Here is a 12,509-nt window from a genome sequence, read left to right on the forward strand (position 1 = left end):
GCTGGTTCCAGGTATCAGATGACTTCTCTGCATAAGAGATTTTGCCACTTTGGTCATAAAAAGTCAGAGTTGGAGAACAGCAAACATTTAAGCAGATGCTATTTGAATTCCACTCATGCTTGTGTCCACACTACTAATGTCTCCCTTTCCTTTACCTTTACAATCTCCAGTCCTCGTCCCTTCCCCAGCTATGGAGCCAACCAAAACTAAGTGCTCTTCTGTGCCACCTCACTCTCAAGGACCCTGTCTTTTCTCTTATGATTCACTCGCCTGCCCATCAATCAAGCATCCCAGATTGTGTGTGCTGCTTCTATTTCTGCCCAACCTAGGAATGCATTTGTCAATATTCTTGGTTGTGAGATTGCATTCTTGGCAATATACTGCCTTACTATAGTAGAGCATCACAAACAGGGAGAAGGGAAATATATCCCCAGTGGAAGCTAAGAATAGGAGAACCAAAAGCAGCGCTCAGAGGGGAGAGGGGAATGGAAATCATAGTCCAAAGATAACCCTGGAGGCAAGGTGTGGATTCAAGTTTGTTTCAGTCCTGTTCAAAATCACATTCCTTTCTCTCCTACTGCATTCTCTTTCTCCCCCCCCCCCCACTACCTTTTCTCCTCTTCCCTTACAGGTAACTCAGCCAACTCCCAATTTAGTAGTGTAATTTCAGAGACACCTGCAGCAGCACAAGCATGACTAAATGTCTGAAGTGTGCCTCGACCAATAGGAGAGTGCATGTCAGTCCCCTGTTACCAAGGAGATGGGAGAGCTGCTGTAATGACCCCAAACTTTAACTGGTTGCATGTTCTATTTTTGAGAAGAGCACTAATCTGTTCCTAAGCTATCAGAGAGCTGACCAGGCTGCTTCCAAGAAATTGTTTGCATTGCCTAGGCCAGGATGTATGTGGCGCTGGCACACTTGGCAATGTAGGGGAAAATACCAAAGGGAAGAAGCAAGTTTGTTCAAGTGTGGAGGTGGAGGACACATCCTTCAGCCTGTACCATTACAGCTGGATATTTCAGAGCAGAGTACACTATAGAAATGACCTGTGCATGTAGTGTGCTCTCTCTCTCTCACACACACACACACACACACACAAAACAGTTTAATCATGTGGACAGACCTTATATAATGACTTCACAAGTTCTGCACGAGCTCGTGGGAGGAAAAGTGTCATGGGGAGCATGATACCGACACTGGAGAGACTAGTAGGCAGGCTTGTTAAGCAGCCCACCCAGAGTGTCATTAAGCAGTTCTGCATGTCGCTTATTAAAGGGGGAGGGAAGTTTAGGTGATTAATTGCAGCTTATTTTCCCTCCCTGCAGACAAGCACTTTCCTGATGGCTTCAAAATATAGCAGGAAGAAGAATTTGAACACACACACACACACACACACACACACACACACACACACACACACACACACACAAACACAGAGCCATCTCCAAGAAGCCTTACCTTCTTTATACTCCTGTATTCCCCCAAAGCTGAAAGCAAAAATATCTGCTATTTCCAAATTTTCATCTGCTCTTTGGAGATTCCTCTAAGGAACTGAAGTGGAGTGATCACATATCTTCTGATCACTGGGGGACAGTGGTAACAGAAAGTAAACTACAGAAGGGAGTCTTGTTTTAAATGTGTCTTTGCCAATAACGTTTCACTGGAATGAACAGTAGGTACACTTTGTCCTAGGGGGTGGGGGTGGGGTGATGGAGGGGGAGGAAGGACCTCACATCTATCCATTCTGAACTAAATCCATGTTTATGTAGGCTCAAAATATGACACCCCCCAAAACAAGTACATGTACTTAGCTGACTTTTGTTTCATGATTCAGCTTTCAGCATTGACTGCACAAACTTAACCAACCCTCATGTATTTGCTGTTCTCTGTGACTACAGCTATACAGTTCAAATGTAACTTGAAGTTAGGCATGATGTTATTCTTGGGAAGCCAGAAAAGTAGCTTTATAACCAAGGGCATACACAAAGAATGTTGTTGATGACAAATCTTATTTTATCTATTTGTAAAAGCTGCTAGGCAAAACTTGGCAATTAACAGCTAACTTCTAATTTCAACAAGAATCCTACAGCTTGAGAAGTTGGTAAGTTTGGGTATTTGAATTAACATCAAGGTTTCTTTTGGCCATAGCCTTTTCCAAGACAGACTTTATAGTCACATTGTGAGAACAGGACACAACAGTTTCTGAAAAATCTCACTAAGGGAAAAGGCAACATGTATAGAGACACAATGCCATCTCTTGAGGTGTCTCCAAATGAAAACTGGAAGGTTAGGTGTTTCATTAGGACTGGGTGGGAAACAGATAGATAAGTTTTAAAAAGATGAACAAAAAAGAAATCAATTAGGCTTTTCATTTTAGAATGAATACTATTTCTTTCCTAGAGAAAAATTCTTCATTGTAAGATGAATAAAATGAAGAGTATGATTTCTTCAGTTCCTCATAATGTCAAGACATTGAGAATTCACTTTCTGTATATGGTGCAAAACTGGTAGGTTGGTTGGTTGGTATCCTTTGATCTCAAAGAGGACCAACATGACAACATTATGTAAAAGATTTCACATTGTGTCTGATCAGACTAATATGAGTTCAGAACATTCCACCACAGTTCAGGCACAAATAAACTGTGAAAGTTCACTTGGGGTGGGTTTTCTAAACTTGTGCATCTCATGTTTTCTTTGAGTTGCTTCGATTCTTCTTTGCTCAAAGCACAAAGTACCATCTCTGATGAAGGCTTGCCATGCTGGGTGGTCAGAAATCAATTCTAAAGTTCTTAAGACAGCTCTTGAGATCATTCTTTTGTCACTTTTTCTGAACCCCACAGTCCTATTCAAGAGGAACTTAATGGTCTAGGGAATTACTGCTGTATCTAATAGAAGATGATACCTCCATAAACTTTCAACTCTCCTCAAGTCTCTAAATAGATATTTTACCTCTTCGACATGCATGTTTTAAGATTTCTCAGTGTTTCGAAATATTCTCTTAAGGTCCTATATTTAGTTCAATTCAACCAACATTGGCTATAATCTTACTCTATGCAAGACATTGTGCTAAACCTTGAAAGTCATGTCTCCTGCCTTTGAGGAGCTTACAATTTAGTAGATTTAACATTAAAATTATATATAATCATACTAATTATGATTAGTGTTGTGTCTTTTTGAAGAAAATAATGAAGATTCTTGCTCAATAGAGGTTCTGACTAAGAAGACCTCAATCTACTACATGTTTTAAGTATGAAAGTTCACCAAACTACAAATATTTTTAATTAGATCTAACTACAGGTATTAAAAAATTTTCCATATACAGAAATGATGAAGACATTAAGGTTGTCAGACAGAAGGGGGAAAAGATGTAGTAATTTATTTAATTGGCCATTGTAAGTTCATTTCTAATTCAGGTTTCATTATAGAGAACATATCATGTTAGGATAAGCATGGTTTAGTAGGTGGCTTCTCCTTCTCCTCATGTGAAGCTGTGAGACTGTGGAAAGGGGCTCTAGAATTCTATAAGCTGTGTTTATATCCCAACTCTACCCATAGTCCCTGTATAGCCTTAGGCTCCCACTTGATGTCTCTGGTTTTCAATTTCCTCATGTGTAAAATGAAGAATGAGTTGGACTAGATTAACATAAAGGTAGCCCTTTCTAGCTCTAAATCCAAAAATCTGAAAATTGAATGCCATCTCCTCTATGAAATTTCACTTAATTCCTGTATCCCTTTTGCTCCCAGTCACTGTCAAAAGTTATTTCTCCTTATTCTGAATTACCATGGCACTCTATAACCCCCAGCCCTCGTATTTTCATACTTGTGAAAGTTCTTTCCAAGACCCTGAACTTCCTTTTATTACCCACAATGCCTAGCCCAATTCTGGAACCATAGTAAATGTACTAAGAATATCTGTTTGAATGAATGAATTAAATCTTATATATACCTAGATTGGCACTCAGAAACTTTGGTTCAAACCCTGTTTCTGCCACTTACTGTGTTACCACGATCCCTATTGTCTCAGTTTCCTTACCTTTCGGGTGTGTCTGGCTGGCTTTTAAGACATCTTCTAGCATAAATTTATGACTTTGATTTTTCTTTTTTTTTTCTACAATCTTTTAAGCAAAGTATTACATCAGGGGCAAGATAACTTTTCCTATTATATGTCTCAGGGGCAAGATAACTTTTCCTATTATATATCTGCGGAAATAAAAGGTATGACACTAAGAATCTATGATCTTGGGTGTCAAATTTTTTAGGCACAGAAAATCACTCCTTCAAAGTAGTGAAAATAAGGGGTCCATCATTTTCCTGGAAAATTTGCTTTAAATTTGTTAAGAAGGGGGCGGCTAGGTGGCGCAGTGGATAAAGCACCGGCCCTGGAGTCAGGAGTACCTGGGTTCAAATCTGGTCTCAAACACTTAATAATTACCTAGCTATGTGGCCTTGTGTAAGCCACTTAACCCCATTTGCCTTGCAAAAACCTAAAAAAAAATTTGCTAAGAAGATATAACAAAAACAAAATCATGACTCACCAGAATGCTCCCAAAGTTAGTTTGAATCTTTTTCACTGAAGGGTTTTGGCTAGTTAGATAATTTTCAGGCTTAGATTCATTGGAAACATAAGAAAAAAGAAAAGAAAATAAAAGAAAACTTCAAAGATAAACAGCTTTGCTAATAGGGAAAAGGAAAAATGGCATGTGATTTTTAACACCTTTGTATTAAATACCTGAAATTCAAACAATTTCTAGGTCAGTGATAATATAACTGGATTTATCTGCTAGGATTTATCCACACTCATGTCTTATAAATAGAAAATATATAACAGGCTGCAGCAAGAATGCTACTTTTAGCCTAGTTTAAAGAGAGGAAGTGAAGCCTCAAATAAAAGAGTACACCTTCACCACACTTTTTAGGAGTGTTCCTATTATTCTAGTTGATAAATAAGAAGCCATTTAATGTTTTGTTTGAAACCTCCAAACTAATCCAGGATATTTTATGGTAATTACAACTAGTGCTGCAATATCGTACACAGCAGAGGAATGACCATACTAGCCACCTTCCCAGAATCCCTAGGAAGGGTTAAAATGCTAAAAAAAAAAAAAAAAAAAAAAAAGATGAAAAGGCCCTAAGAGATCACTCAGTCTACCCTCCCAAACAACCCCCCCCATATGCACATAATTTCTCAATGGAAAAACTGAACTGTCATTAAAATCATTTCACACAGAAGTTCAGAATTGTAAGCAGAACAGTGAGCCACCAGGGTAGGACATAAAGCATACTGGACTGGAAGCTGGGTAGTCATGTTCTGTCATTGATTATTTGTATGAATTTAAACAAATCATTTAATATCTTTGGGTATCACTTTGCTCAAATGTAAAATGGGGAGTTTGAACTAGATGGCTTTTAAAGTCTCTAAGCTACTATGATTCTAGGTGAATCTCTTCAAATGAGACCTTTAATTTTTAAAAATCAGATATTTTCACCCTAATTTCTTCCTATTCCCTTCCAATATCTATTGGACCTTAGATCTCTATTCTGTTAAGGATGCTTTCCTTTGCTTCTAGATATGAAGGATTTTATTCTCTGGAAAGACCTTTTAAATTTCTAGAAACTGAAAATACCATAGCTCTGTGTTTATGTAATTACAGTGTTCTGTGAGCTAAAGAGATATTGGAATGTTGACATGTAGCTTTTACAATGCTGCTAGGAGCAGTATCCTTCCAGAAAGACATAATTTGATTTGTATGCTACCTGTTTTGCTTTCCCACCTCTTCTAACTCTTAACTGAGTTTTGGTGAATGGCTGAATCTGTTTATTGTGGTCATAGTTTGTAGAAGGCATATTTTTTAACTTGGGAGTGCCATTTCCCTCTCTTTCCTTTCTCCTCATCCCATAGCACCACAGGAGCAGAGAGCTGTAGCCAAAAGGGCCTGGGGGTCATGGATAATGAGATAGGACCCGCTAAATAAACAAGGAGATTAAAACTGCCAAATGCAACCCAACAGCAGGAGATGAGCAAAGTCATCAGTGATATTAGTGAGCTGGGTTAGTGACTAGAAGTTTCCAGGGGGGCCAGCCTACTCAGTTGGGAAAGTGAGCATTGAGAGTCGTTATAAATGAATTGCCTATAACTGTCCCTAAACTGCTAGGGCCAGGCAGAGTAAATATTTAATGAATGTGGAACCAGTAGTCTGGTTTGTGACTGTTCTGGACTCCAACCCCTTCCTCAACATGAACTTCTTTTTCAAGCTAAATTCTAGCTAGAATAAGTTCAGTGTAGCAAACTGGCAAATGCATAAAGGGACAGAGACTTAGGGATAAGCATAATTTATATTTTAAAAAAATCTATAAACAATATTTGTTTTCCTGTGACATTTTCTTTTCAAGGAACATTTTCAGTAGGTTGTTTTATTTTTTTAACCACATGCCTCAAATGATAGACTCAAAATGTTTAAAGGAGCCAATTATTCCTTACTTAAAAAAAAAGTCTACTCTTTGGAGAACCCCCTTTATCCTATGCCATACTTTTCTTCCTAAACACACCTCCTTTTTCATCTCATTTCATTCCTGAGAAGTGAGTAGTTAGGTGGATCAGTGGATAGAGTTCTGGAGTCTGGAAGGCTTATCTTCATGAGTTCAAATCTGGCCTCATGAATTTACTAGCTCTGTAACCTTGGGCAAGTCCTGTTTGTCTTATCTGTAAAATGGGTTAGAGAAGGAAATGGGAAAAATACTTTAGTATCTCTAGCAAGAAAACCCCAAATAGGGTCATAAAGAATCACACATGAATTGGAAAATGGCAGAACAATGATAAAAATTCCAGGAAAATAGGGAAGGAAAGATACTGTTGTTCTATTGCTGGGGGGGGGGGGGGCAGGACCCAGAACATGGATGTAAAATAATTGGTTAAAATCAACATAAGTAGCATAGATTCTCTGACTCCTAAGCAGAATGTCCTTTTCATTAGGATATAGGGTTTTCTCTTACAATGCATGTTCATGAGGTTAAAGGTCACTGGACTAAAGAGCAAAGAGAAGAAAGGGAAAGCTATAGCAGGATATAACAGACACTATAAGGACACTGACAAGAAACTTCTTTGGTAAATAACAGAGGTGAAATGGTATATAGTAACTGTTCAGGAACTGAAGAAGCAAAAGAGAAAGGAAGTATAAATTAGTCTCTCTACAGGTTTAGAAGTTTTAGCCTCACTTCCTTTTTCCAAAGGGAAAATTAACACATTGTCACACAAACAGACCCACTATCATCTCCACTAGGTGACCTGACTTCATTTTAAACTCAACTTGGTTTTTAAATTCAATTTAGTAATCATTTATTAAATGTCCACTAGATTCAAGGCACTGTGATAGATATTGAAGATACAAAGAAGTCAAAATGCTTACTCTTAAGGAAATTACAATCCAGTAGGTAAAGGAAGACATTCAGAAATAACTAAAAAAAATTAGAATGATAAATTCAAAATGAGAGATCCATATAAGAAATATAAGGAGGATGAGTTCACAAACAACTGAGGAAGGAAGGGTTCAAGGAAGGCTTCATGGATAAGGAAGAATCTTTGGGTAAGCTGACAAAAGTCAGTCTTGCCCTCAAGAAGCAATCTAGTGTGGGAGATAATGAATGAACAACTACATACAAATAAGCTATATACAGGATAAATAGGAAATAGAGAGACAAAACTTGAATTAAGAGGCTTTGGGAGAGGCTTCCTGTGAGAGGGGGAGAATTTAGCTGGGACTAGAAGGAAGTCAGGGAAATCAAAAGGCAGAGCCAAGAAGGGAGAGCATTGCAGGCCTGGGGGAACAGTCAGTGAAAATGCCCAGATCTGAGTGCCTTATTTAAGGAACAGCAGAGAAGTCAGGGTCATTGGATCAATGAGTATTGGGGGAGTTTGTGAAGAAAAGGAGGGGGAGTGGAGTAAAATATAAAAACACTAGAAAAGTAGGGGAAAAGCACTAGTCTATGAAGGATATAAACATCAAACAGAATATTGTGGTAAGGTGTAAATTAAAGGGATGTTCATAAATTAAAGGGATGTTCATAAATTGGGGAATGTTTGGACAAATTTTGATATATATTGTGCTATGAAAATAATGAAATTCACAGTTTAGGAATTATTTAGAAATACTTTTGTTGTAAAGTGAAGAAAAATTTATACAATGAAAAAATTGTAGATACAAACAACTTTGAATGAATTATGAACCAATACAATGATCAATTATGATTCCAGAGGACTAATGATAAAGCATGATTTACACACTTCTGAAAAAAAAGACAATGAACTACCATTTAGAGAATAAGGCATACACTTTTGGATATAGCAAATGTAGAAATTTGTTTTGCTTGACTTTACATATTTGTTAAAAATGTTATCTTTTTTTCTGGAAAAGATGGCGGAGAGATATGAACTGGGGATACAGTTTCCCACCAAAAAAAGAGAGCAGAAAATCACAGACAAGCAATATACCTTTGAATGTTACATATTGAATTTATTATATACCTAAAAAAAGGAGGGCACTTGAATTTCCTATAAAAGAATACCACTAGAAAGAAAGCAGAACGGGTGGTTAGGTGGCATAGTGGATAAAGCACCGGCCCTGGAGTCAGGTGTACCTGGGTTCAAATCCGGTCTCAGACCCTTAATAATTACCTAGCTGTGTGGCCTTGGGCAAGCTACTTAACCCCATTTGCCTTGCAAAAAAAAGAAAAAAAAAAGAAAGAAAGAAAGAAAGAAAGAAAGAAAGAAAGAAAGAAAGAAAGAAAGAAAGCAAGCAAGCAAGCAAGCAGAATGAGAATGAAGCATTATTCAATGGTCTGTTTGGTTGGGAAAGAATATGCATGAAAGGGTGAAGTGTGGCATGAAGTTATACAGATAGGTTGAAGATAAACTGTTTAAGTCTTTATTTAATAACAGGATAAGAGGCTTATACTGCAATTGGTAAATAATGGTGAGTTTTTCAAGGTTTCTGAACAGAAGGGTGATACAATGATGATACTACATTTTAAAACATTAATTCTAGCCTTTGGGGCAGGCAGAACATGACTATTTCTTGGGGCTGCTAGGTGGCGCAGTGGATAGAGCACCAGCCCTAGAGTCAGGAGTACCTGAATTCAAATCCGACCTCAGACACTTAATAATTAACTAGCTGTGTGGCCTTGGGCAAGCCACTTAACCCCATTGCCTTGCAAAAAAACCTAAAAAAATTTCTTCTGACACACAGTAACCCTTCAAAGACTTGAAGGCAGCAATCATGGTAAAACATACCCAGTTCCTCCAATTGAACCTCCTATGGTATCATTTCAAGACCAGTTGACACACTGGTCACCCACCCTGTTCTGAACAGTTGACAATGTCCTTCCTATAATGCTGTATCTGAACTTGAACCTGGTGCTCCAAATATAGCCTGATAATGGAAGAATACAATAGAATTATAAATTCCCTTGGTCTCTCCTAATTCAGCTTAAGATCACATTTGCTGAATATATCATGCTGCTGACTTATTTTGAACTTCCAATTCATTAATACATTTAGATCTTTTTCAGAAGAACCTACTTCCCTAGCCAACCCCTTTCCCTCCCATTTTGTACTAATGAAGCTGACTTTTTGAACAGAAGTATAAGACTACTTTTATCTCTATTAAACTTCATACTAATAGTTTCAGCCTAACATTATAATTTTTAAAACTTTTTGGTTCCTGTTTTCTAACATGAAAATGATTCCTCAAAATTTTATATCATATACATATGTAATGAACTGATAAAAATGTTAGGCCTCACAAGGTCAAGCAATAAATCCCTAGGGTTAATCTACTAGATATCAATTTCCAAGTTTTGACAATAAGCCATGACTTTTTAAAAACCATTTAACCAGTCCTGAATTCACCTAAATGTACTACTACAAAATCCACATTTCTCTCATCTTTTCCCAAAAGGGGGACTTGAGAAAGTATGTCAAATGCTTTTCTATAATCTAGGTAAACAATATTTATAAAATGCCCTTCTCAAAAAAGGAACTGAGTTTAGTCTGGTTTTGTCTAGTCTTGATGAAGTTGTTCTAAATCTTTATGATCATGATCATTATCACCTTTAAAAATACATTTAGGAATTTTATCAAGAATCCAAGTCAAGGGGCAACTAGGTGGCGTACTGGATAAAGCACATGCCTTGGAGTCAGGAGTACCTGGGTTCAAATCCAGTCTCAGACCCTTAATAATTACCTAGCTGTGTGGCCTTGGCCAAGCCACTTAACCCCATTTGCTTTGCAAAAACCTAAAAAAAAAAAAAAAGAATCCAAGTCAAACTCATTGGTCTTTTTATTTCTTCCTTTTTTCTTTCTTTTTTTTCCCCCTGAAAAATAAAATAAAAAAAGAAAATGTTAATAGAAGAACACCTAGATGCTCTTGCTGTTTTCAAGTCACCAAGACCAGGGTATTGGGAAAAAAAACTGAAGTTGTGATTAGTGAATTCCTGACTTTAAAAGATTATGGCGGGGGGGGGGGGGGGGGGGGGGGGGGGGGGACAAAAAAAAAAAGGAGAGGTCAGGGTTGGATAAACAGACTTGAACATTTTCTGCATAGAGACGGCAATTGAATGAATGGAGGATAAGTAACTTGACCAAGATCACAAAGATAGTTAGTGGTAAAGATAGTATTCAGGGGTGGCTAGGTGGCACAGTGGATAAAGCACTGGCCCTGGAGTCAGGAGTACCTGGGTTCAAATTCAGTCTCAGATACTTAATAATTACCTAGCTGTGTGGCCTTGGGCAAGTCACTTAAACCCCATTTGCCTTGCAAAAGCAACCTAAAAAAAAATAGAATTGGCCAAATGGAAAAAAGAGATACAAAAGTTAGCTGAAGACAATAAATCCTTAAAAATTAGAAATGGTTAATAAAAGAAAATTAGAACTGGGCAAGTGGAAATATCAAACAAAATCAAAAGACTGGAAAAATAGAAAAAAAATGTAAAGTTTCATAGGAAAAATAATCAATCTGAAAAACAGATCCAGAAGAGATAATTTACAAATTATTGGTCTATCTAAAAGTCATGGTCCAAAAAAAAAAGCCTAGACAATATATTTTAGAAAATTTTCAAGGAAAAATGATCTAATATTCTTAAAGAGATTTCCCCCGCCCAAAAAAACTTCAAGGAATATTGTAGCCAAATTTGGAATTATCAGAATTCTCCTTTAGAGAAAATACTGCAAGCAGCCAAAATCAATCAATTCAAATACCAAACAGCCACAGTCACCACCTAAAAGATTCTGAGAACCTGGAATATGATATTCCAGAGAGCAAAAGATCTTGGATGACAACCAAGAATCAATTACCCCCAATAATTTAGCATATTCTTTCTGGGGGAAAGATAAGACATTCAACAAAATAGAGGACTTTAAAACCTTCCTGATTTAAAAAACCAGAACTGAACAGAAAATTTGATCTCCAAACACAACTCAAGAGATGCATAAAATGGTAAAAGAAAAAATAAGGCAATAAGATAGGCAATAAGATCAAACTGTTTATATCCGTATAATTAGGGAAGATAATACTTTCTAACTCTTGAGAATTATATTTCTATCAGGACAGTTGGAAATAACATAATGAGGAACAGGGTGTGGATATAAGTTGATTATGATGTGATGGTATTAAAAGCAAGACATGGGGAAAAAACGATTATACTTGCAGCAGAAGGGGGAGGCGGAAGAGGGTAAACACATCACATGAAGAAGCACAAAATAGCTGTTACAGTAAAGGAAAAGAAGGGACCCTGTGAACAGTGATTGAATCTTACTCTCAATGGATTTAGCTCAAAAAGGGAATAATATACACTTCAAATTGGATTAGAAATGTATCTTACCTTACAGGGAAGTAGGAGGGAAAAGGAGAAAAAAGGAGTAGGTGAAGGTTGATAGAAGGGAAGGCAGACCTGAGGGGAAAGGGAAAAGAAAAAGGTGGGAGTTCTGATAGAAAGGAAGGCAGATTGAGGGACATGATGGTCAAAAACAATGATTCAGGCCTGTTAAGAGAAATTTCAAAGAAAAATTTCCTTTACCAATTCAGACCAGCAATTGCAGTAGAATTTGTTGCCTTAGAGAGCTGATTGATGGGGGCCACTGAGAGATCACATGAGCCTAACATCACAGAGCCAAAAAGAGTCAGAAGTTGAGTCTAAGTCTTCATGACTTTTTTATTTTTTTTGGCTATATGACCTTTCTAGGTATAATATCAGAAAGATTTGATGCAAAAAAAGAATGACTTTAACATTTCCAGATATTCAGTTTTAATTTTTAGAATTTGTAATTTTCATCCTTATTACAGATTTAGAATTGTAAAAGACCTTGAAAGTCATCTTAAAGATTAGGAAACTGAGACTCAAGAGAGGTTAAATGCCCAGGGTCATAAAGGCAATGAAAATTAGATTTGAGAATTAAACGTAGAATCTCTGACTTCCTATATAGTGTGCATCTCACTCTTTTACATTTACTCTTTTAGAT

At 37.1% G+C, this 12,509-nt stretch overlaps 1 protein-coding gene across 6 annotated transcripts in view; it reads right to left on the bottom strand.

The window, feature by feature from the left end:
• Positions 1-12,509, bottom strand: part of SNX29 (sorting nexin 29) — a 718,720-nt gene that overhangs the window by 120,200 nt on the left and 586,011 nt on the right. The window contains exons 23-24 of one of the 6 annotated variants that reach the window (XM_074196448.1): positions 11,873-11,941; positions 1,388-10,366 (exon numbers count right to left, since the gene is read on the bottom strand). The exons of 4 other annotated variants lie outside the window; for them this stretch is intronic. In XM_074196448.1, coding sequence (XP_074052549.1) covers positions 10,333-10,366; positions 11,873-11,941 — 103 coding nt within the window. In that variant the 3' untranslated portion in view covers positions 1,388-10,332. Of the gene's footprint in view, positions 1-1,387; positions 10,367-11,872; positions 11,942-12,509 lie in introns of those variants that run through there. One more of the 6 variants, XM_074196449.1, reaches the window with a different exon arrangement.

This window comes from Macrotis lagotis, chromosome 8 (assembly GCF_037893015.1).
Source record: "Macrotis lagotis isolate mMagLag1 chromosome 8, bilby.v1.9.chrom.fasta, whole genome shotgun sequence".
NCBI lineage: Eukaryota > Metazoa > Chordata > Mammalia > Peramelemorphia > Peramelidae > Macrotis > Macrotis lagotis.